At 38.6% G+C, this 27584-nt stretch overlaps 2 protein-coding genes across 3 annotated transcripts; one reads left to right on the top strand and one right to left on the bottom strand.

Annotated features, from left to right (window-relative positions):
• The first annotated feature begins 3021 nt into the window (after positions 1-3021).
• LOC311044510 (H-2 class II histocompatibility antigen, E-S beta chain-like) lies at positions 3022-27385 on the top strand. Its single transcript, XM_084056150.1, has 10 exons — positions 3022-3110; positions 5042-5061; positions 7378-7461; positions 10229-10483; positions 21318-21590; positions 22345-22561; positions 23358-23425; positions 23673-23786; positions 24376-24432; positions 25005-27385. Exons 3-9 carry the CDS (start codon positions 7395-7397, stop codon positions 24411-24413), a joined length of 1032 nt encoding a protein of 343 aa, XP_083912276.1. The 5' UTR covers positions 3022-3110; positions 5042-5061; positions 7378-7394; the 3' UTR covers positions 24414-24432; positions 25005-27385.
• Positions 12550-18341, bottom strand: LOC311043087 (uncharacterized protein). 2 transcript variants are annotated; one of them, XM_084054254.1, is made up of 10 exons: positions 18274-18341; positions 18035-18075; positions 16570-16654; positions 16010-16141; positions 15455-15548; positions 15119-15263; positions 14792-14902; positions 14258-14396; positions 13632-13747; positions 12550-13461 (listed from the first exon to the last, which is right to left on the bottom strand). In XM_084054254.1, the coding sequence occupies exons 5-8, from the start codon at positions 15515-15517 to the stop codon at positions 14323-14325; spliced, it is 393 nt and encodes a 130-aa protein (XP_083910380.1). In that variant the 5' UTR covers positions 15518-15548; positions 16010-16141; positions 16570-16654; positions 18035-18075; positions 18274-18341; the 3' UTR covers positions 12550-13461; positions 13632-13747; positions 14258-14322. The 2 variants fall into 2 exon arrangements, with proteins under 2 accessions (XP_083910380.1, XP_083910381.1); XM_084054255.1 differs by lacking the exons at positions 12550-13461; positions 13632-13747 and adding an exon at positions 13997-14037.
• Positions 27386-27584: the final 199 nt, after the last annotated feature.

The raw sequence follows: 27584 nt of genomic DNA, 5'->3' as shown, positions 1-27584 counted from the left end.
GCCCTGCTGCTTTTCCATTTTTCAGCTGTTGTACAGCTTTCCTGATCTCCTCTCTTCTGGGTATGTCACAGCTGATGGGGAGGTCGGTCTGTGCTGGGTGGATATCTGGGGGGTTTGCTGGTGGGGGTCTATTAAGCAGTTCCTCAAAGTGTTCTGCCCATCTCTGTAATTGGCCGTCCTTTGTTTTAATGCTGTTTCCTTCTTTATCCTTGACCGGTCTTTGTGGCCTACTATATTTGCCCGACATCTTTCTGGTGGTGTCGTATAACTGTTTCATGTTCCCGTTTCTTGCTGCTTCCTCTGCTTCTTCTGCTAGGTTGTCGATGTATTTCCGCTTGTCTGCCTTAATGCTCCTCTTTACCGTTCTGTTGACATCTGTGTATTCTTGTTGTGCCTTTGCTTTTGATGCTCTCGTGCGGCTATTTGTCACTGCTGCCTTTTTCTCTTTTCTTGCTTGGATCTTTTGTTGAGTTTCTGTAGATATCCACTCCTTTTGTTGAAATTTCTTGTATCCTACCACTTCTTGGCATGTGGATGTGAATGTGTCTTTAATGTGTTGCCACTGGCTGTCAATGCTGCTTCCGTCTTCGAGTAGGTCCTGGAGAACTTCAAATTTGTTTGAGAGTTTGAGTCTGTATTCTTCTTGTTTTTCTACCTCCCTCAATAGGCTCACGTTGTATTTCTGTCTGTTAGCTGTTCTCTCCGTTTTTTTCTTCTTTAGTTTGAGTTTCAGTCTAGCAGTTAGCAAGTGGTGGTCTGATGCTACATCTGCTCCCCTTTTAACTCTCACATCCTGTAGTGAACTTCTTACTTATGCAAATGTGGTCTATTTGGTTCTCTGTAGTATGGTCTGGTGATACCCATGTTGCTTTATGGATCCTCTTATGGGGGAAGATGGTGCCTCCTATAACGAGCTTGTTCAGTGCACAAAAGTCCATGAACTTCTCTCCGTTTTCACTTGTTTCTCCCAGACCATGTGTTCCCATCACCTCTTCATATCCGATGTTTACTTCTCCTACCTTTGCATTAAAGTCTCCCATGAGAATGGTGGTATCTTTCTCTGAATGGTTGTCCAGGATGTTCTGAAGTCTGTCGTAGAACTCCTCCTTTTCTTCTTCTTCGCTGTTGTTTGTTGGTGTGTAGCATTGGATGACCTTCATCTTTATCTTCTTGTTTGTTGTTCTGAATGATGCTGTAATGATCCTTGGTCCATGGGCCTCCCATTCTATCAATGCCCTCTGTGCAGATCTTGATAGCATGAGAGCTACCCCTTCTGTGTGTGGGGCACCCTCATCTTCATGGCCCGAGTACAGCAGCAGCTCTCCACTTACCAATCTTTTTTGTCCTGCTTGCGTCCATCTTGCCTCGCTGATTCCCAGTAGTGCAAGATTGTAGTTTTTCATCTCTTGTGCTATTTGAAATGTTTTCCCTGCTTGGTACATTGTTCTTACATTCCATGTTCCAATGGTTATGTTTTCCCTGGTTGAGAGAAGGGTGGTCGGTCCTGCAGCTTCCAGGGGCTCCTGGCTTTCACCACAAAACGTCATGCGTCTTCGAGCTGAAGAGCTTCTCTCTCCCAGTGCCGTGTCCTCTTTTAGTTTTCTTGTCGTCGTTTCTGTAACTGCAAATGTTTTACAGGGTGGGGTTGTTGGCCCCACGCCCAACCCCCAACCTGGAGGACCAGGTGCTGCTTTTCGTCCGACCTCTACTCTAAAACCTGCCCGGCTTGGTTGCACCTACTGAGGGTATGAACCCCCTCCGGTATAGCTTTCAGAGTCACGGAGGTACGCAAGCCTCCCCACCACGGCAAGGTAGTAGCACGAGGGGAAGTCTCTATAGTAACAGGTGATGTTTAATAAAAGAACAATTCTGATTGGTTGCTGAGTGAATCAGGAAGTGAAATTCAAGTTTCGAAATTCGAGTTTCCAGTCAGAAGCCTCTGTGGTTTAACCACACACGCACGTGCGCGCGCGCGCGCGAGCACACACACACACACACACACACACACACACACACACACACACACACACACAATTTTAGCCTCTGCAGGAGGGGGGGCAATACTTTGTCACAAGGGGGGGTGGGGAGGGGGTGGACACAAAAACTATGGAACTCTGACTGGTATTATTTTACACTATGGAACTGGAAATAATAGAGCATATTCACATGGCGGCCATTTTGTCATTTTGCACTGAAGAAACGGGGTGGCATTTCATTAACTTAATAATAAAATGGCCGCCGTGTGAATATGGTCTTCAGAGACCACACCCCCTTGTCACCCTGCATAATAATACATATGTGCAGAGTAGACCAGTGGAGTGGAGAGCATTTTATTTGGGTTTTCTCTTCTGAAGTGACCAGATATTTACGGGTCCATTTGGTTCCATTTGTACACTCTCAGAGTTATGGGGGTCCTTGCAAATAAAACATTTGAGAACCACTAGTAGGACTCCTAATGTGTCATATATAGTGTCGTAGTAAATCAGAGCCAAACATATTCTGAAGAAAACCCAGAGACTTGACATTCAGTAATTGGGTCTTATGATTCAAATAAGAACATTATAATGGTGTGTAAATGAAGAATTTGCCACGGACACATTTGTCTGTGTACGGACATATTGATGACCCCTGGGTTAGACATAAGGTGCGTAAGGTAGTATGTACATGAGGAGACATGTGGTGCATAAGGTACAGTATGTACATGAGGTTAGACATAAGGTGCATAAGGTACAGTATGTACATAAGGAGACATAAGGTTCATAAGCAGCAGCTATATACATGATTATGTGCAATAATCCACATTGTCGTCTTTCTGGAAACAGATGATGCAACATCATATCTTTAATCTGATTGGCTGATTCTTCTAAACTATAAAACGAGTCCTCCTTCATTCTCTTTCAGACTCCAGAACTTCTCTTGAGGTAAACATGTGTTTATTCTGATCTGTTAATTTTGATCTGTTTATTCTGATCTGTTTATTCTGATCTGTTTATTCTGATCTGTTTATTCTCATCTATTAAATTCGGTTTAGTTTTGATCAGTGTTGATGCAGATTACAGCCACCCTCCTCATCCTCTCCTCTGTACTTCATGTTAAAGCGATCCCAGGAAGTAAGTACATTATATTTATGTTATTATATAATATATACATTTATATCTACTGTTATTATATAAAACCAAATATGAACAATGCACAATACAAACAAATGACCTGTGACACACACACACACACACACACACACACACTCACACTCACACTCACACACACACACACACACACACACACACACACACACACACACACACACACACACACACACACACACACACACACACACGCACACACACCCCTCTTGTGACACTTTGATCACATGACCACTGTGTTTTTAAAGACATTTGATGGTTTCAGCAGTGAGATGTAATGAGGCTTAGATTGATGTTTAATGAACATGAACAGCATTTTACCAGCGACGCTGAACACACACACACACACACACGCACACACACACACACACACACACACACACACACACACACACACACACACACACACACACACACACACACACACACACACACACACACACACACACACACACACACACACACACACACACACACACACACACACCTCTCATGTGACACTTTGATCACATGACCACTGTGTTTTTAAAGACATTTGATGGTTTCAGCAGTGAGATGTAATGAGGCTTAGATTGATGTTTAAAGGTATTGTAGGGAACATTAAGCCTAAATTTAAAATATATATATATATATATATTTTGCATTTTTTCCCCTCTATCAGCCACTATATAATGATGCTGGGGTGTTTTAATGCACTGAAACACAGTCCTCCTTCTGAAATCCGTATTTTCCCTAATGTTTATGTGTTCTATGTTTATGTCCGGTACGTAAATTAACGCACGCATGTGCGCGTCCGTGCGCGTCCGTGTCCGTATGAACGTTTTACTTTCGGTTTTAAAACGCTCTCAAACTTCGTTTTTGAGGCACCGAATTTACTTTTAAGATAGCGTGTGGATAGAATGTAGTTGTTTAACTTCATATATGTGGTCAATTTATCATGAAAGAGCCTATTTAAAAATAAAAATTCAGAGAACCAGCAGGGCAGGCATTTCCGCATATTGTATCCCAATAAAGCAACCTGTTTGGGGCACGGTTCCTTGAAATGTACCCTTGCTCTATGGAACTCGCTCCTGCGTCACCCCCTGGTGGTCGGGGAAAAGAACTGCTGGAGTGGCGGTGTTTGTTTAGTTCTGAACTTCCCTACTATGCCTTTAATGAACATGAACAGCATTTTACCAGCGACGCTGAACACACACACACACGCACACACACACACACACACACACACACACACACACACACACACACACACACACACACACACACACACACACACACACACACACACACACACACACACACACACACACACACACACACACATTGTTAGCCTCTGTCAGGAGGGGGGGCAATATTTTGTCACATTGGGGATGGGAGGGGGACACACACAAAAACTGTGGAACTCTGACTGGTATTATTTTACACTATGTAATTGGAAATAATAGAGCATATTCACATGGCGGCCATTTTGTCATTTTGCATTGAAGAAACGGGGTGGCATTTCATTAACTTAATAATAAAATGGCCGCCGTGTGAATATGGTCTTCAGAGACCACACCCCCTTGTCACCCTGCATAATAATACATATGTCATAAGGTGCATAAGGTACAGTGTGTATATGAGGTTAGACATAAGGTGCATACGGTACAGTATGTGCATTAGGTTAGACATAAGGTGCATAAGGTACAGTATATGTGCATTAGGTTAGACATAAGGTGCATAAGGTACAGTATGTACATAAGGAGACATAAGGTGCATAAGCAGCAGCTATATACATGATTATGTGCAATAATCCAGACTGTTGTCTTTCTGGAAACAGATGATGTAACATCATATCTTTAATCTGATTGGCTGATTCTTCTAAACTATAAAACGAGTCCTCCTTCATTCTCTTTCAGACTCCAGAACTTCTCTTAAGGTAAACATGTGTTTATTCTGATCTGTAATATATTAGAGTATATTTATATTGTTATACATATTTTATATGTATCTTTTGATAAATGAAATATATATATATATATATATATATATATATATATATATATATATATATATATATATATATATATATATATATATATATATATATATATATATTGTTATTAATATAAATAAACATTATGTCTGTTGATTACTGAATAACGTACTGTTATGTTGATATATCAAATATATATACAGTTTATTCATAGTGTTATTATTCAGCCTCAAGGCCCGAACCAACAGGCTTTGGATCAATTATTTTACATTGTGCAACCTGACTTATGAACAATACACACTAATAACACACACACACACACACACACACACACACACACACACACACACACACACACACACACACACACACACACACACACACACACACACACACACACACACACACACACACACACGTCATTTAAGCCCATATGATCAGGGCCCTTGTGGTACTTCTAGAGTCAGGTTTATTCTACCTAACAACACTAATAGGAGCTAAATGTGTTATTTTTATTGGTAGTAGTATTGTGCACTGGGTTAGATAATTAGTTAGGGAAAGTTAGCCTAATGTCTGACCAATCTGTAAAATAAATGCTTAACACTAGCTTTCTTCACAAACATGTTCATAAAGGTGTCTACAAACACCTCTCAATTTGTTCCAACCCAACTCCCTTGGGATACTTTGTGGGAGCCAATCAAAGTTGGGGTACCCGGAGGGCCTGGAAAAAAAACCTGGAACAATTCAAATTGGGATGTCTAGTTATAGGTTTTCAGGGGTCCTGAATCCATTCCAACCCTTCGTTTTTAGTAAAAGAAATTACTCTTGGCCATAAACGTGACCACACAAACTTTTCAGGGTCCTATCCATCAGATTGTGGTGGCTGTAATTGTCATCTACCTGGGCCCTCTCAAACCCCGACCTTTCAAGCAATACATTCTGGGATAGGTGTTAAAATGTCACAGATCACAGAAGTGAACCTTTCAGGTTCTGTTTATTCAGCTCTCTGTATCTCTGCTACACATCACTCTATAAGCCATATCTCCTAAACTGGTGGGTTAAACTGTACAACCAACATGTCAATGTGTAGTTATGATTCCTGCTTTCATATGACATGAAAACATGTCAATGTGTAGTTATGATTCCTGCTTTCATATCACATGACAACATGTCAATGTGTATTTAATCTCTGGCTCCGTTGCCTTGATCACAGCGAAACTGTGCACACACACTCCCTGGATGCCAATTCAGACCCTTTGGCCTAATTTTTTCACATGGGCCTGTTATAGCGACACCAGGAGGCCGCTTTTTGCAAAGCAAATTTTTTAACAGTACTCCTATAGATTTTGTCCAAACGTCACGCCAATCGGTACACAGTATCTCTATAGTCATCAAACGAAACGAGTATTTCAGATTTTTCATATTCCATCCTGATTGGCTAAAAATGGCTTCCAAAGTTTGCAGGAGTGCTCCGTTTTTAACAAAATGCCTCAAATCATGAACACGGCATGCAATTTCCGTGACATTTTGCAAGCACAATGCCACTAGGCAGAGAAAGAAATGCCACTTGAAAATTTTCAAATCAGCCTCATGGTGGCGCTATAACAGGCCGATTCGTATTTTTACCTATAACTGCACAAATCTGTGTAAAACTTTGTTTGCGCACTCCGTAGAGGCCAAGGAAACCTTTGCCCTGCATTTTTTACATCTGGCTTTTATAGCGCCACCAGGAGGCCGACTTATATAAAACTATTTTTTTATATTACTCCTTCAGATTTTATCCACATTTCACACAAATAGGTACACGTCATTTGATGAAGACGGATCTGTTAGATTTTTCATATTCCATCCTCATTGGCTAAGATTGACATTGACAGTTTGCAGGAGTGGCCCGTTTTGAACAAAATGTGAAACTTTGCACTCATATTCGCACTACGTTGAGGAACCAATGCCACCATTTCAACATTGCCCTATAATAGCGCCACCAGGAGGCCGATTATTATTATTATTTAAATATTACTCCTAAAAATGTTGTCCAAACATCACACAAATCAGTACAAATGATCTCTTTAGTTAAGTGATCAAGACGGATCTGTCCGATCTGCCTGATTTTACACATTCCAGCCTGGTTGGTGAATTCCGAACATTGCTGGGCCACAATAACCTACCTGACCTGGCGGACACCTGTGCTTCGAGGAGCACTTTTTCTAGTTCTGATCTGTTTATTCTCATCTGTTTATTCTCATCTATTAAATTCAGTTCAGTTCTGATCAGTGATGATGAAGATTACAGCCACCCTCCTCATCCTCTCCTCTGTACTTCATGTCAAAGCGATCCCAGGAAGTAAGTACATTATATTTATGTTATTAAATTAACCCATTGAGGCCTGAGGATCTGATTCTGCTAAATTGTCTTCTAAATCCCAACAGTTTTCTGAAAAAACATATGTTTCTATATCAGTGGTGCTCAAACTTTTTCATGTCAAGGAGCCCCAAAATCATATGTATATGGCCACGGAACCCCATCTCAAAATATTCAGTTCCAGGGACCCCCAAAAGCAAAGATTTGAGTAAAAAATGTTTGCTTTAAAGGAGAGTTTCAGTCATTTTAGGTGTTTGCTTTGATGTGTCGCTAATCACTCACCAACATACCAGGGGCAGTTGACTTTTTCAATAGAAGCCCCTGTTGTCCATTGTGGAGACCCCTTCCACTGGCATAATGGAGTAATGCGGATACAAAAAAATGCCTATTTTAGCAGCTCCAAAGTTTGTTTTTTTCCCACTAATTCTCATTATGCAGTGTCCTGACACTCAAACATGCACTGAATGTCCCTTATGAGCTACCGTTCATGCAGAACGACATGAAGCTAGTCCTCTGTGTTGCCAGATTCTGTGAGAGAAACAAGCAACCAGCACTCAACCACGTTAGCAGGCCTGTGGCCTTCAGGGAATTTACGGCTAATTTCTGGTCTAAGTCTGGTCACCATCCGTAGACCCCTTAACAACTAAACCTCCCCCAGTAGTCCAGTCCCTGACTTAAGACACAACATGGACCTGGAGATATCACAGTTATAAGAAGAGCAGAGGACAGAGGGACCTCTTTAATCTACTGGTCTGCTTCAGAAGAAATGTCAACTTGACTACCAACCGTTCAGTGTCCACTTATATGTCACTTGTACCAGTTAAAATACTCAAAAGACTCTAATGAACCAACCTGTCCTACTCCTCCGTCTAGAGAAATGCACTGATGCTCATCCTATCAAAACCCACTCTCATCCTATGCCTACAACTTGAAATTTCTATTGGTCCTATAAGTCTAGTCACACAGGGATAGTGAGCCAAACCATGCAAACCATATTTACATTTATACCATCATGCAAAACCACTGCACATAATCATAGCATAAAGTCATTGCAAAACAAGTCATTGCATCAAATCATTGCATCAGCTACAGATCTCTACCTGAATGAGGTGTGTATTATATCAGTAATGTATCAGGTGATGTCCTTCAGAAGAAACATAGTCTATTTATCTCTATAGCACTAACTCAGAAAATTAGACTTTTTGGAAGATTAAAAGCTTCCCTTTATTTGCTCAGTTCATAGTGGGATTACAGATGTGTATTTAACAATACAAAATACAAATATAAATGAAATCTAGGAATGTTTCATGTCTGTCTGGTCAGATTTACAGATGCCTTAATTTAGGCTTGTCCTAAAATAATTTATAATTTATATTAAAAAGGAGGAGGTTCCATTTAGATCTCATTCAGCCTGAAATACAGGCCAGTCTAAATGTGGTTGTTCCAAAAATGTATAATACCAATTATTAATATTATTTATTATAAATAGGTATAATAATGTGTGTATGTGTGTGTGCACGTATAGGCGTGATTCTTAGAAGTAAGTGTGTGTGTGTGTATGTGTCTTTTGTGTCTTTTTCAACAGCCACCCACACACACAAAAAACGCTTACTTTGCACCTTGCACCGACATTATCAGCATGGCCATATATGGGCATACTGGGGGGGGGGGTTAAACTGGGTTAAATACCCCCCAAGATGTGTCTTATACTTGAGCATAATTCAGTAAATACAATTATACTGCATATTATCAGCAATTATACATTAAATCATTATAACATCAGGTTAAATACATGAGAAAATCAAAGGATTCACGTTTGGATTAAATCTATCAAATCTTGGGACAAACCACAAAAGGTCTCTTTCTGCTGCAAGTCTTCCAGTAAACCTCAGCATCATTTCAACCTGTCAGTTAATATCATATTCTTTCTTTAGGAAAATAAAGTGATGAAATAATTTAAAGTCTATATCCTAAAGTGAGCTGTTCAACATAAATTACTTTATAATACATTTCCATATGTTCAACAATTTACTCAAGTACTGTACTTAAGTACAATTTTCAGTATTTTTACTTTACTACTCTGAGATGTGGTGGAGTAGAATACTCCACCACATCTCAGAGGCAAATATTATACTTTTACTCCACTACAATTATTTGAAAACTTTAGTTACTAGTTACTTTGTAGATTTTGATTACAAAACATACACTTCAGCCCTATATACATTTAGACCATTAGAAAATAGCAGATCTACAAGCTCTCAATGTGTCGCGATGCGACGCATTGTGAGCTTGTAGATCTGCTATTTTCAAAAGATTGTTATACAATTGAAAACGTGTGAAATGGGACATTCTGCATAATGAGTACTTTCTACTTTTGGTACTTTAAGTACATTTTGACACCAATACTTTTTTTGTGCTTTTACTCAAGTAAATAAAAAAATCTGGACAGAGTATTATTACATTGCAGTATTGATACTTTTACTTAGGTAAAACATTTGAGTACTTTTTCCACCACTGTATATTATATTACATTATATTATATAATGTTATGTTCACATCCTGAAATAAATCATTATGAATCTGTTTCATAATATTATAAAAACATTTAAATCTGTTGAATAAAATGTTTGACAGGAAGATACTTCTAATATTCACCTTTAGAACCAAACATGACTGTTTAACATGATGATGATGATGATGATGATGATGATTGTTGTTGAATTTAATGTCATCTTTGTTTTATTTCCAGTGTTCCATGAGAACATTGTACTCCTTGGCTGTTCAGACACAGTTAAAGACTCATATAAAGAGTGGATGATGGCACTGGATGGTGAAGTGTTGTTCTACGCAGACTACAACAAAGGGAAGATGGTGGAGCCTCAGCCTCCGTTTGTAGATCATATCACCTACCCAGGAGGTTATGCAGCAGCTGTGGGTCAGCAGAACTACTGCAAAGCCATGCTGGACTCCTTTCGCACTGCCTTGAAGAAACCACCAGTGAAAGGTACATGAATACTATGAACACAATAGTTATTAAATGGTTGAATATATTTAACATGAATGAAAATGTTTAACCCATTCAATCCAGGAACACATCTCTGTCATTTTAGATTTCTTTGGCTGTTCAAAAATAGCAGATGTACAAGCTCATAGCACGGCACCGAGTGCCGCGCTATGAGCTTGTACATCTGCTATTTTCTTTTACTGTTTTTTAGAAGACATTTGTAGAATCCCCAGAAGCAAAGATTTGAGTTACAAATGTTTGCTTTAAAAGTATATATAACTGCTCAAAGAAATGTAGGGAACACTTTGATCCCTTATTTATTTAGAGTTTTCATGAACTGTGTACATACTGCTAACACAAACTGCTCAAAAGAATTAAGGCATCAAAGTGTTCCCTTCATTATTTAGAGCAGTATATATTCAAAGATTTGTGCAAACTTTCATGATTTTTCAAAAATAGCAGATCTACAAGCTCATAGCGCGGCACCGAGTGCCACACTATGAGCTTGTATATCTGCTATTTTTGAATAGCCAAAGAAATACAAAAATGACACTCAACTCAACTCAACTCAAATGTTATTTATAGAGCACATTACAATGACCAAGGCCAACCAAAGAGACACAACACATCAAACAACAACAATGTTACAGTGCATACAGTGCAAACATACAAAATACAAGCAGCAATTAAAAATGCATAGTAACTGTAACTGTTTAACTGTGTTCAAAGGCCAGGGAAAAAAAGTAGGTCTTTAATAGTGATTTATAAATGTCTATGGACTGAGAGGCTCTTATATTAAAAGGAAAGCTATTCCAGAGCCTTGAGGCGGCCACAGTGAAGGCTCGGTCACCTCTAGACCTTTTGTTAGTCGTGAGCTCAATCAGTAACTGATCAGCTGACCTTAGGGGTCTGGGTGGAATGTAGTCTTTGATGAGGTCATTGAGGAAAGGCGGGGCTAGCCCGTTAAGTGCTTTAATTAGTTTTTTACAATGGTTCTTAATCACTTGTCCCATTAAGGTCAGTAGGCTCTCATGCATTGAAGGAGGCATGAGCTCGGCCCTGGCCTCCCTAGGTTGTCAGGTGAACAGGATTACATAGACAATTGGCACTGGGTGTAAAAAATAGGGTTACAAAATCATGGGATGAAAATGTAGAGAAAAAAAAGAAGAAAAAAACTTTAGTAATAGTTACTTTGTAGATTTTGATTATTATCATATTATTATTATTACAAAACATACATTAACCACTTAAGCCCTACACTCTTAAAACAACTGGGTTAAAAAATAACCCAACCATAACCCCGCTACTGGGTCACTATGGGACAGAACACGCCCTGGGTTGTCTTAACCCATATATGGGTTCGATCATTTTAACCCATGTGCTGGGTTGTATTATTTGACCCAACCTAGTGATTGAAATAACTATATCACTGGGTTAAATGTTAACCATGTGCTGGGTTGTTTATTTGACCCAACCTAGTGATTGAAATAACTATATCACTGGGTTACATGTTAACCATGTGCTGGGTTGTTTATTTGACCCAACCTAGTGATTGAAATAACTATATCACTGGGTTAAATGTTAACCATGTGCTGGGTTGTTTATTTGACCCAACCTAGTGATTGAAATAACTATATCACTGGGTTAAATGTTAACCATGTGCTGGGTTGTTTATTTGACCCAACCTAGTGATTGAAATTAACTATATCACTGGGTTAAATGTAAACCATACACTGGGTTGTGTATTTGACCCAACCTAGTGATTGAAATTAACTATATCACTGGGTTAAATTTAAACCATTCACTGGGTTGTTTATTTGACCCAACCTAGCGATTGAAATTAACTATATCACTGGGTTAAATATAATATAATAATAATAATGTAAAAATAGTCTAATGAATTATTTCCATTAGACTATTTCCATTACTCCTGGTGCTAGCTGGGCTACACAGTTTTTTGAACAGTTTCTTAAAGCCCAAAATGTATAAAAGTTACACACACACATATATAAAATGTACAAAAAGCAACATTTTATTTCAACTATAAAACAGGATTTGTAGCAATCTCTCTCTTTTTTTTTCAATACAACATTTTACAATCTCCCCCCCCACATACATTTTATACATGAATATTGAACCAATGAAAAATTTTAAAGGAACAGTTTTTTTCTATCAATAACCCCACAACGCCTTGAATTCATTGAGATGTTTTTTTGGGACGCATTCCTAAGCAAATCATTTGATGACCAGTAGCAGACACAGAGAGACTCCTTTGGCAAAAACTAAACAAATCTCCATGAATTCAATGGTTCATGGGGTGTGTAATTGATTGAACATTTACATTTTACACACAAAACAACGTGTTTAAATGTGGAGAACTGGAGATAAAACATTTCTCTGCCCAGCAGAAACTATATACAGACACAAACATTATGCAACTGACTTAATTCTGTGTGTGTGTGTGTGTGTGTGTGTGTGTGTGTGTGTGTGTGTGTGTGTTATTCAACAGTTGCATAAGAATTGCAAGGTTCTAGTATATGTGAATGCTCCTTTAGACCAGTGGTTCTCAACCATTCCTGGATCAGCATTTTCAGAGCATGTTAATTTAATGATCAATTAATCGATTGAATTGAGCTGGGAACTAACATGTCCTATATCTTGGTATCACAATGAGAAAACATAAATTTAAAGGAACAAACAAAAATATTAGAATTTGGGGGGCCCACGCGCAATATCCTTGCGGCCCAACAGTGGACCCTAGCCCAAAGATTGAGAAAGGCTGATAGAGACCATTTTCCTCAAAGTTACAAATTAAAAATATATATATATTATATTATATATAATGATATATCAATGGCACTGTCTGAGACAATGGTGAAGACCTGGGATGTTGTCATGTCATCACCAAGACACAAAATGTGCGGGAAGGGTTGCTTTCTCTCTGCTGCCTGTAGGTACTGCACCATGTTGGTCCCCACCTGTTAATTACACATAACACAAAACACATAACAGTTACTTGCAATATAACCTGCCATTTAAGTTAAGCATGTTGTTTTTATTATCTTTTTTATGGAAGCAAGGAAATGCTAATAAATAAACACAGAAACACCCACCATTATTGAAGTAGAAAAACTAAAGTAAAACTTACTGGTTGGATATTAATGAAGAACTCACAGGACTCCTCTATGGTCGGTCTGTAGACTTTTCCTCCCATCTTGAAGACAGGTGGAGGAAGCAGCGTCGGCAGGATTTTCAAAGCCCTGTCTACGCAACATAAGAAAAATACATATAACATCAACATTTAAATAGTATAGTAAAGATTGATATTTCTGAAGCAATATTGACTTTTCTGCCGTGATGTTGAATGGTAAAACAAGGTGTGAATTGAATAGCCTATTATAATCACAGGAAATGTTGTGACATCTTATCAGAATATTTATTGTCACATCACAGGTTTACAGGTGTAAAACAGTGGGTGAAATTCATTTTTGTGCAAGCTCCATCATTTTGATTGTTTCCAGAAAGACAATGAAAAGGAAGGGGGGAGCAGGAATCTAAGAGACAAGGTAGTTCTCAAACTTCATGTATTTATGTACGTATGTGTCCACGGACTCCAATCCATGTTGTGCAAGGGACCCCCATACAAGATGATTGTTAAAATGTTTTTAAAAATCAGATCTACAAGCTCACGAGTCCCATTGAGACGCAATGCAAGCTTGTAGATCTGCTATTTCCAAAGAACCGGTGTGTGTTACATAGTAGGAAATAGCTTACCTGGTGTCATGTCATCAAACACTGAGGGCAGTTTTCCCTCTCGCTGGGCATATGCAAGGATTGGGTCACTTAAAGTAGCCCAGTTCTGAAACAGCTTTCCCACTGCGTCTGGATGAAGCTGCTGGAAGTCTTGTGAAATCTGATACATTTAGAAAAACAATAGAAAAACAATAGAACAGTGTTTAGAGAAATGATATGGGCTTGTAGTACCTGTTAGGAAAATGGTTAGGGGACAGGCAGTGTCAGGTAAATGATTTAAGTCAGTCAATGTTTGGATTGTCAACACCCGTCCTGTGACCTAGGGACAATGACTATACATTTTACAGCAGTCCCTCTGATGTTATATTGCTTAACCACATGAACCCTCGAATTCCTCATCTGGTCGGGTCATAATAGGCAAACATTATTCAAAAATAGGTTAACATTGAGTTTAACAAGATCACAATGTGTCATGCTGTGATGCGTTGTGCACATTTATATTGCCAATTTTCGGCAAAGACATTTGGTGTAGAGGGGGGGGGGGAATCCACTTGCCTCTATGTAGAGCTGTTTGATTCATGTAGTCCTCAACCTGGGACACTGGATACCTATTGACCTTCATCCATTCAACCATTTCAATAAGTTTTTCAGGAGGCACATCAGATTCTGTTGAATGATAAGTACAGATTAATTATAGCTGATTTCAAGCATTTGAGGTTCTGGCCTACTTGGAGTGTGTGAAAAGTTGCCAATCGGTCCAGCGGTGCCTGAGACTAGTTTTTAGAAGATGATGGACAGAAGAGTCATGGACCGAATATATAATCCCTTGCATTTGTCCAATCTAGCCTGGTGGGGATAATTAACATTGGTTATTAGTATTACCTGGTGTACAAGGGACGGTCTGTTCCTCTGGTTCTTGGTGGTGTGGTCGTTTCAGGCTTCTCATGTGCTTCCTGGTGTTCCTCAAGCGCTCCTCCAGGAAACCTGTAGCAGGTTTTTTCCCCCGGCCAGGTGTGTACCAAGCTGCCTGTAAAAGAGACAAATAGATTCAGTTTAAATTGGCCTGGCGTAAACCATGAAGATGGTTACATGGGATTTTAAGGAGCAATCCAAAAATGTGCGTGTGACTGTGCACTAGGAAAAACTTTGAGCACATTTCTTTTAGGTGTGTGTGTATGGAGTGTTCTCCTTTATGTGTTTGTTTGTTGATTCACTTACATAGCCACTGCCAACTGTAGTACCATCCAAATTAAGGCAAGGGAATTCATACACCAAAGCCATCGCAAGGGCTTTCTTGGTGTCATTAGATGGCCTGTTGAAATAGACAGTAGAAGTTTGTCAAAGAACAATGAAATGAGACAGTAATCATTGTTACAAATATATGACGATTCAAATCCCTGAATTGAACACTGAATGGTTATGTGGTTATATGGTTACACTTTGGCTACTCAAAAATAGCAGATATACAAGCTCATAGTGTGGCACCGAGTGGATAAAGAACTAGACTAGACTAGGACAACAATAACAATAATAATAATAATTCAAGTCACACTGTCAGTCAGTCACAACAGGAGGGAGTAGAAACTAAACACACACAACCCACGAATGCAAAAACAGCAAGTGAACCTATAGGAGTATGTTTTAGTGCAAACATCTCATCAAATAACTTGACAATGGTGCAAATACATGTTAAATTAACAAATCATTGAATACATTAAAATTCAGTATCATTAGGATTGCATTTTCACTTGGAATTCTTTAGTCAATACTTACAAATGATGGTTGCAGGTTCAGAGTCACAGTTAGGAGATTTCCTGATGTGGATTCCTCCACTGGTGTTACTGAAGTGTCTGCAGAACTTGGAAAACCCTCTGCAGAACTTGGTGTGTTAGAGGCAATGGCAGTCTGTAGAGAATCATAGTGAAGTTAAAGGATGATTCCAAAGACATGTGTCAGACCATGATAATGGCACCTAACAATGATTACTATCAGATTATACATGTTTATCTTTTTAACCAAAAAATGCTACCAACACAATATATCACTTGCACCCCAGCATCCACATTTTGGGGGGATTATTAGCCAGAAATAGATGATCTACAAGCTCATAACACAATGCGTTGTGAGCTTGTAGATCTGCTATTTTTGTAGATTTTGTTGATTAAAAGAAAAGTACAGAGCTAACTCACGTCCAGTATACTATGTCCATTGGGGTTAGGTGGTTAATTACCTAGTCAAAATAGAGACTAAACTGGATATGGCCTTCTGCTTTTAACAACAAAATAATAATTAATAGTTACATCTCAACATTGTCTCAATTAAAATGAACTTACCTTTAAATGTGTCAATCAAGTTCTCAAGCTGCCATGCAGTCAAGGTCTCTGTGACAAACGTGTCCATGGTGACACCCTCACATTACTAGAATGAAATCAGATTAAGTACATTAGAATTTCACAAGACTGTGCGATATCCAAACATGTATGGTAACCTTAGCTGCCAATTTTTGGGGCCATTCTCATATGTTAGAGCTGCAATGCATAACTTGTTTTAATGAATAAAATGTCATTTTGAACAGGCTGTACAGTAGCTGTTAGTAGGGCTGTCACGATTATGAATGTCTGGAGACGATCATTAATTGTCATACAAATAATTGTGATTAATGAATATGTAGTCTATTTTTTTTCTCTCTCTTTCTTATATGCCACTATCATAGCATAAGCTTTAATAATACACAACATTTCATCCTCCATGACACAAACTAGTTATCCTAGCACATCCGAAACGAGACGAGGTAAAGAAAGCAACTCTCGTTCACACTTCTGGCAGTGTCGCCAAATCGGTTTATTATAAGCGACTTTGGCCTTGTTTTTCTGTAAAGTAGCCTGTAAATATTGGGGGTCCTTTACATCAGTGGTTCTCAAACTTTTTCATGTCAAGGACCCCTAAATTGACATTTATTAGCCCGCGGACCCCCATTTGAAAAGATAGGCCAGGGACCCCAATAAGAGAAGGTTTATATGGCTTTCTAGCAGTGATTCTCAACCATTTTAATGTCAAGGACCCCCAGATTGACATGTATTAGGCTACGGACCCCCATTTAATGGCATTTATAGCTCTAGGACCCGAATTTATATTATAAAATCAATATTAATTTAACGGGTCCATTTGGTTCCATTTGTACACTCTCAGAGTTACAGAACCATAAGGGTCCATTTGGTTCCTATCCATCATTTAGCTGGGGACCCCCTGGAACCGCCTCAAGTACTCCTGGGGGTCCCCAGACCCCACTTTGAGAACCAATGCTTTACATGAACATCTTATAGAATCACTGCTCGAAAACAACATTAGACAATAAAGTTTGACTGAGCTGGCTTGGTTGCTTATTTTAGGCTTCTTTTTATAGACCGGGTTGCTTGTTTTTTCGCAATATCTGGCAACGCTGGCTGCTGGTTTGTTTACTACTTTAGGCGCGCAATGCCCAATATAAAGCAATATAAAGCAGACCAGTGATAGAGCTCACTCTCACGAAAGAACAATCTCTCCATAAAGACATTTTAATCATTCACGATGTATTATTATTATTATTGGCCCCCTCCTCGCCATTCATGACCTGGTGTTGTTACAGTAGCATGCTATGCTAAGCTAACCGGTGGTAACACTTTGTGATGGGAAACCTAACTTCGCACTACACCAAAAGCAACCGTGACTTGCCGGGCGGGTGTTACATCGAAGTTGGTTCCCAAAGGAAATCTTTTCGGTTACATACTAAAACAAAGCCATTAAAGTAATTTAACTCACGATATCCGTCTTCCCCCTTCTTATCCGACTCCAGATAAACTCTGCAAAATGGGCAAAAGATAAAAAATATATATTTTGTCAAGAACATCGCTGGTAGTGAATGAACGTTTCCAAATGAAGCAAATGTAACATTATGTTGTTGGTGATTTCAGTCACTCACTCCTAAAAAATACACTTGAATAGTTGTTAACTTTAATGATTAATGTGATGAATAAATAACCCTAGTAACCTCAACTTACCTAAATGAATGAACTGCTTTAGACCAACTTCACCGCAACTTCTCTGTGTGTGTGTGTGTGTGTGTGTGTGTGTGTGTGAGAGGGAGGAAGTGCGCGCGCGAGCTGAATGCTGGGAAGTCAGATCTGTATTGCCTCCCAAGTCAAAAGCTAGACTGAAGTGGAGCTTGTACATCTGATAATTTTGCACACGAACCCAAAACTTTTTAACTTTTGGGAAAGTGGTTTAAACAAGCGTTAAATTGTCATAAACGTGAGGCTTTTTTCACAAAAATATATTTTTTATTTTTTTATTTTTTTGACCCTTCCAATCGCTTACTGAGATGATTTTGAGTCGAATGGTAGGTTACATCAATAGTCTAGAATTGTTTAATAAGAAGTTATCGATTTTTGAAATAGTTCAAGGTTTAGCTTTTCTCACATTTTTTTTAAATATTTTTTTTTAATATTAAAAAACACCTTTCCAGACTCAGAAAAGGACGCTGAATCGAATGGGATAGGTCTCGATTTTTGTAAACTTTGGGAAAGTGGTTTTGTCAAACATTGATTTGTACGTGCGGTATCGAGCACCTAATCTGTGATAAATCAATGGAGATATTTTTTTAAAATCTGAAACTTCTCTCCATCCATGTTGAGAGTAAGCCGGATTTATTGGAACCAATCCTGATTTTTTCTGACACTGATAAGTTCAAAAGTTCACCGAAAAGACTGCAAAGGTCGACGCGGCCGAAACAATTGCATTTTTTTTAATATCTCAAATACGATAAGGACTTAGAGTCCAATGTTTGGATATGTTGTTCAACTTGCCAAGACGCATGTGTGGATATCTTGTTTGTCCCTAACCGACATTTTTACCAATTTCTGAATTTGCCTCTCAGTATGGGTGAACGTTCTACGACTCCATGTACCTTATGTCATTGTCAGAAGCAAACGTTAGAAGTGTCGTAGCGGGACAAACAAGACATCCACGCGTGCGTCTCGGCGAGCTGTACAACATATCCGAACGACGGATTCTAAAAACGTATCGTTAAGGAGATATGTTGTGTTATTTGCGAAATAAGTTGAGATTAGTCCCCAGCCATTTGAGGAGAACGGTAAGGCCGTGTGCAAGGAGAGTTATACGAGCACGTTCGGGGTGGCGCGCTGATGCGTATACTGGTGTCCGATTTTGTTTTTACTATTTTTGAACAGTTTTTCGCTATTATCTCAGCCACTAGGGGGCGAAAACACAATCGGACAACGGATTCCGTATCTGCTAATCAGCCCAAACGCGCCAATACAAGTTTCCTCACACACGGACATGTGGTTGCGAAAGCTAGGGTTACACGCTTTCTCGATTAACTTGGCCACTTGGGGGCGAAAACACGATCGGACAATGGATTATTTATCAGCTCTTCAGCGCGAACGCGCCAATATAAGTTTCCTCTCACACGGACATGTGGTTGCGAAAGCTAGGGTTACGTGCTTTGTTGATTAACTTGGCCACTAGGGGGCGAGAACACAATCGGACAATGGATTATTTATCAGCTCTTCAGCACGAACGCGCCAATATAAATTTCCTCTCACACAGACATGTGGTTCTGAAAATTGGGGTTACGGTCCTTCTAGAATAACTTGGCCACTAGGGGGGCGCCGAATGGGACAATGGATTATTTATCAGCTCTTCAGCTCGAACGCGCCAATATAATTTTCCTCACACATGTTATTATTATTATTATTATTATTACCCTTATTATTATTACTATTATTATTATTATTATTATTATTGGAATACAATACACACAGGGTGCCTTAAATATTATAAAATGCATTACAAAAGCGATATCAGCGTTGCATCATTTCGTTTAAAGTACTGAGAATTGGGAAATACTCCAGTAAAGTAAAAATACCTCAAAATTGTACTTAAGTACAGTACTTGAGTAAATGTACTTAGTTACTTTACACCAACGCCCATATAGAACCACAATGTATACATTTAATTATATAAATATAGGTAAAATATAGTGATAAAATATAGGTTACATACCTTGTGTTTTGATGTGAGAAGTGACAAAAAGATGGTTCCAGAATGATGAAAATGAAAATAAAGCAACCTCTGGGTTAGAAATAACCCAGGTAGGTGTTTGAAGACCTAATAACCCCTTTGACCCAGCCCCTGGGTAACCCCTTTGACCCACCAGTGTGTTTACAGAACCCAAATAACCCATAATTATGACCCAGCCAAATCAACCCAGCAATGTGTTTATAGAAATAACCCAGCATTTTTAAGAGTGTATATACATTTTGGCCATTTCAAAATAGAAGATCTACAAGCTCACAATGCGTCGTGATGCGACACATTCTGAGCTTGTAGATTTGCTATTTTCAAAGGATTTTCATACATTTTAAACTTGAAATGGGACATTCGGCACAATGAGTACTTTTACTTTCGATACTTTAAGTATATTTTCATACCAATACTTTTGTACTTTTACTCAAGTACATTTTGAATTCTGGACTTTTACTTGTAACAGGGTATTCCTATATTGCAGAATTGATAATTTTACTTAAGTAGAACATTTGAGTACTTTTTCCACCACCCCGCTAGTAACCCGCCTGCCTCCTATTACTCTGTGGCTGTGGCTAACACACACACACACACACACACACACACGCACACGCACACGCACACGCACGCGCACATGCACACGACACAAACACACACACCACACACACACACACACGCACGCGCGCACATGCACACGCACGCACGCACGCACACACACACACACACACACACACGCACACGCACGCGCACATGCACACGACACAAACACACACACCACACACACACACGCACGCGCGCACATGCACACGCACGCACGCACACACACACACACACACACACACACACACACACACACACACACACACACACGCACACAAACCTATTTTAGACTTTATGTAGTGACATATTTGGCCGATAGGGGGCAGTTAGCCTAGTGTTGATATTATACAGATGATAATAAAACTGAACATTAATGACATTTTTAATTGTCTATTTCCAGATGGATATGTGTACTATGAGGCTTACCGCTGTGTGTTTAACTCCAGTGAGCTGAAGGACATACAGTTCATATACTCAGTGAATTTCGATGGTGATGAGTTCATCAGGTGGGACAGTAGAGTAGATCAGTTTGTTGGATACACAGAGCTTGGTGTGAGGAACGCAGAGCTCTGGAATAAAAATCCTGGACAAGTGGCTGCTGCGAGAGCAAACCGAGAGGGAATCTGCAAACCCAACATTGAGAACTACTACTCCTCTGTTCTGAACAAGAGAGGTGAGCTGATCTCAGAGCAGCACTCAACACTCATCACCTCATAAACTATAACATGACATCATAATAAATCATTCTATTCAGAGATGATTAATGGTGTTAATATTGATCTGATAATGATTATAAAACATTCCTTAACCCATTCAATACGGGGACGCATCTCTGTCATTTTACATTTCTTTGGCAATTCAAAAATAGCAGATCTACAAGCTCATAGCGCGGCACCGAGTGCCGCGCTATGAGCTTGTAGATCTGTTATTTTTGAAAAATCGTGAAAATGTGTGCAAATCTTTGAATGTATATATTTTAAAGTGAACATTTGTAACTTGCAGATCTGGAAATAGCAGATCTACAAGCTCACAACATGTGGTGTCACCATCGTACACAGAGTATAAATGAAACATATAGATCTATTTCTGAGTGTTTTCACCTACATATAATGACCTTCCTAAAATAGAGACACCAGGATTAATGTTTTTAAATTGACTTTAAAAAGAACCATGCAGGCTAAAACACTTCATTTACCCTGATTTTATATTTAATTATTGTCTTTACTAGTTTGTTTTGTATGTTTTTAATCACTTTAGTAATATTTTACAGGATTATGTGTGTTGTGTTGTTTGTTTCTACTCTTGTTCATTTGAACTATTTTCATTAAATGACATTGCTTGGTTTACAATTATTAATGATAATGACATTTTCCTATGATTGGTATATAATGATAATGATAATATTAATAATAATCTTATTTATCCAGTGGAGCCCAAAGTGAGACTGAAGTCAGAGACTCCCCCTCGTCGTGGTGAACACACTCACATGCTGAGGTGCAGCAGCTACGACTTCTATCCTAAAGTGATCCTGGTGACCTGGTGGATAGGTCAAGAACCTTTGACCTCTGGTCTCTCCTCTACCGATGAGCTGTCTGATGGAGACTGGTACTACCAGTACCACTCCTACCTGGAGTACACACCCAGGTACACACCTAACAGACACCTACACATAGAAATACACACCTAATAGACAACTATACATATGTAATTTCAAAACAAAACAAGTGTTACTAACTTGCTGAAAATGGCCCATTAATTGGTAGGCTAATATTAAGTCACACAAACACACAGACACACACACACACACACACACACACACACACACACACACACACACACACACACACACACACACACACACACACACACACACACGATTCCTCACCATGTTTATCACCAGTCCACTCCAGACACAACCACGCAGCAAGCTCATCGTCGTGCAAGCATGACGAACGCACACAGAGACCCGCTCGCGAGCACGTTATACATGAATACACACACAGGAATACGCTATAACGTGTGTATCTCGTTGCTAAGTTTCTTCTGCCTCTTGCCTTCCTATATTTCCTGCAATGGGGAGGGAATAGTGGAATACACAATAAACACTCTCCATAGAATAAAATATTAACAAAGATCAATGGATCAATGTGTTGAATCACGGTGTGTTTCAGCGTGTAGATCGGCTACTTTCACAATCTGTCCTAATGTTAGTGCTAATTAACAGCTGCTCACTCACTGCCAGACCGGGCGGGGAGGAGGGGCCGCTTCAGCTCTGAGCAGATCCACATGGACACACATTCTACTTCATGATTATTTTAAATATCATGAAAATATATATTATAAACTCATCTTATTACCTATAACGGTCTAATGCGATGGTGCCTAATTGTAGTGTGTGTGTGTGTGTGTGTGTGTGTGTGTGTGTGTGTGTGTGTTACAGATCAGGAGAGAAGATCACATGCATGGTGGAACATCCCAGCCTGACCGCGCCTATCAAGATGGACTGGGGTCAGTTACTGTAATCTACTGTAATGTGTTACACTACACTCTGTTTTAAGGGTTAAAGGATTATTCTCTATTTGTACCTGAAGGTATATTTATTTTGCTGAAAGTGAAAACATCGATCAGCTTAGTTTACTAATGTCTGCAGATAATCATCAATTATAAAGGTCTTAATATAATATAATATAATATAATATAATTTGATATGATATGATATGATATCATATCATTAATATAATATTTGTATTGTCAGATGACTCCATGCCAGAGTCAGTGAAGAACAAGGTGGCCATGGGAGCATCAGGTCTGGTTCTGGGTCTGGTCTTGTTCCTGTCTGGATTCATCTACTTCCAATGGAAGAAACGAGGTGATTAGCATGTTTAATTAACATGTTTAATTAAGTATTATACTTCCAGTGGAAGAAACGAGGTGATTAGCGTGTTTAATTAACATGTTTAATAAACATGTTTAATTAAGTATTATACTACCAGTGGAAGAAATGAGGTGATTAACATGTTTAATTAACATGTTCAATTAACATGTTTCATTAATTATTATACTACCAGTGGAAGAAATGAGGTCAGAACAACAGAGGATCACATGACATGTGGAACCCTCACAGAAATGCAAACAAACAAACATGTAAAGCCACAACCTAAACTGGTTTATATTGGTTTAGAACCTTAACCGGTTTAGACCAGTTTAGACGACCTAGTTAGAGGTCAAAGTGTGTTCTATGTTGTCACATTTAGCTTTAATACATCAGTGTTACATTTAGTCCTAAATAAGAGTCTGATGTTCACATTAGTTCTGATGACTGAACCCTAATGTTGTTGTTATTGTGTTATTGTGTTATTGTGTGTATATTTATGCATTTTATTGAGAAATACACACAATACAGTACATAGGATGTATTTGTGTGTCTGTTTTAACTGTCTCTCCTCTTCTTCTATCAGGTCGTATTCTGGTGCCGACAACCAATGACGATCTTTAGACTCCTCCCACACACCCAGGTTCACTCCCTCTTTCTTTTTACTAAACTTTGTTTTTTTGTTTTATGTGTAAAAGTGTATAAAAGTATAAAACATACACAAAACAACATGCTTGTGTAAGAAGTGAAACAAACTAGCCTGGTAAACCATCCCGGTCGCGTGAATTCACATTATCATGTGTCTTCCGCTTCATTTATTATAATAATGAATCTAATAATCACATTTAATAATCAAATGATTTGTTGTATCAGACAACACTGATGACAATGTATTGACAAAGTATTGGTCACATGTTGTTTGAATGGACTGAGTTGTTTCTACTTTGATGGTTACTGTAGTTGCTGGGAGGCTGCTGGGAGGTTAGGTTTTTAACTAGTTTACTAATAACTTGTTCAAGATCTATTAACTATGTATAGCATCGTTTTAAATCATTAACCACTAACAAACATTTAACCAGTTATGAATAACACATAACACAACTAATCATTTGAGAATGATGAATTTACTATTATAAAGGAAGGTTATTCTAAAGTGTTAACATGTTCACACAGTTAATACATTCTGATTCTTATTTTTTTATTGTCTTTTCACAGAACACCTGGGTGTGTTTTTCAGAGAAGCAGAGAGTCATCGCTGCTGGTAGAGAGGAGTAAATACATGTGTGTTCATTCAGCTTTTAAATAATCATAACAGCAGCACAATGATGACATCAATCTTTTTAAATAATCACAACAGCAGCACAATGATGACATCAATCTTTTTAAATAATCACAACAGCAGCACAATGATGACATCAATCTTTTTAAATAATCACAACAGCAGCACAATGATGATCAACCTTTTTCACAATGTGTAAAATGTGTCCTTTAAACAATTAAAAATGATAATTGGCTAGCCAAAGCTAATGATAATTAGTGTGCAGACTCTGTCTTTTCCTGGTGTTTGGCCCAGGTCGACATGGTTTTGAGGTGAGGTTAGGGCTAAGTTTAGGTTTAGGCATAGTTTTTGGGAGGTTAAAGGTCAGGGTTTAGGGTTAAAGTTAAGTTTATAGACGTAGTTTTAGTGAGGTTAAAGGTCAGGGTTGGGGTTGGGGCGCCACCTGGGCGAAACACCAAAGGAAGAGGGAGTCCCAATTAGTGTGGGCGGTTCATCAAATGACTTTGTATAGTTTCTGTCGTCAGAAAACACAAACATAATATTTCAGTTCTAAACTATGTTGAAACATTAAATAAATGATCACACACACAATCAGAGTTCTTCATAACATTAATATTAATATCCATCTGAATGGAAGTCAGTCAGTCATGTTTGTGAAAAAGGTTTTATTATTTTATAATTGACCATAAGTAATTTATTATGTAATCATTTATAATGTGTGATAATTCATGTGTTATGATCAGTTTCCCTGTGATGGGTGGACCTAAACCCTCTAGGGTGGTCCGGGGTTATGGGTGGACCCAGACCCACTTGGGTGGTCTGAGGTGATGGGTGGACCAGAACCCTCTAGGCTGGTCCGGGGTTATGGGTGGACCTAGACCCACTAGGGTGGTCTGAGGTGATGGGTGGACCCGGGTCCACCCAAATTAGACAATGGTAGGCTACCACAGTCTAGGAAATTAATGGGAAACACTGATGGCATGAAATAATTTTCATTTTAAGCATTAATTCTTAATTTTTAAATGTAATGATTTATATGTAATCATGATCAGGGGAGCAGATCTCATTACAACTTAGGAGGGAACCACAAACAAGGAATCTTCTCATCAATAACATCCCCAACATAGAGTTAACACTAGGATTTTAAACTAACTAATAATGTTCACAATGATTACAGTTTGTCTGACATTTGGTATAAAAAACAAAACACCAAATCCATGTTCAATGCATGAAACACACTATAATGTTATGATGTAAATAATCCATTAGAGGTTGACATCACATGATTTAACTACAAACACATGAACATGCCTCCATGTTTAACTGCAGGTTTTACAAACATTGATTCTTTCACATTCATTCAAATCATTTTAGATTTGATTTGATTAGATTTTGGTCAAAGATATACGAGCAAAATCACAAAACAACTTAAACCCAGGATAACACATTAAAGTCTAATGAAACACTTGTTTACAATGTGTTCCTGCAGCATAACTAAACATAAATAGTCCAATAAATGTATTTGAATTCAAATGATTTGATAAATCTAAACTAAACAGTCAGATGACCTCTGCACAGCAGGGTGTCTGACAGGACACACTGAGTTAATGATATTTACAACGTTTAGTTTTGTCTGTTTATCTGATTTAATGTTGATGAGTTAAAATAGACAACACAGCACTACACACACACACACACACACACACACACACACACACACACACACACACACACACACACACACACACACACACACACACACACACACACACACACACACACACACACACACACACACACACACACACACACACACACACACACACTATGTGTCTAATTCAGACAGTTTAGATATTCCTTGGTCAGTATTATTTCTTTCCGTTTTTCAGCTCCACTGTTGTGTTTCTATCCGTTCATATTGGCTGAACTTCACTCATTAAACTAGTTAACAGCTCTGTGGACAAGTGATGATGATGATGAAGATTATGATGATGAAGCTTGTGGATTCATGTATGTGTCAGTTGTTGATGATCAGGACACACGGGTGTCAAAAACAAAACCTTCACAAAGTATTGTGTTTACTGTATGTGAGAATGATTTCAAAAGTGGAATCAGCTTCTATTAAACATAGATTTTGAATGATATTATTTATTTAAAAACACTTTATTGGAGGAACATGTCAGACATGTCCCCTCCTTCCCCCCTGGGATCTGCACCCCTGATCATGAATGGTTTGAAGTTCAGATGTTAGATTTTGGCTTTAATTTGCTTGGTTTGAATGGAATGTCACAATATCAATAAAGGAATAAGAAACATATTTTGGCCTCACGTTTTCTTACATTTCACTCATACAGTATTTTATCTTAACTGTCTGTTAAGAGAAAATACAAGAGAAGCCAACCTCCACATTCACCACATGTGTTTTTCCCCAGGTGTGCTGAACCATGTGTCCTTTCCATGTCCTACCTGAAGGCAGCGTTCAAGATCATTGTAAAACAAACTTTTATATTACTCCT

This window comes from Gymnoscopelus microlampas, assembly GCF_963454915.1.
Source record: "Gymnoscopelus microlampas genome assembly, chromosome: 4".
Lineage (NCBI taxonomy): Eukaryota > Metazoa > Chordata > Actinopteri > Myctophiformes > Myctophidae > Gymnoscopelus > Gymnoscopelus microlampas.
This window is presented reverse-complemented; position numbering and strand designations above follow the sequence as displayed.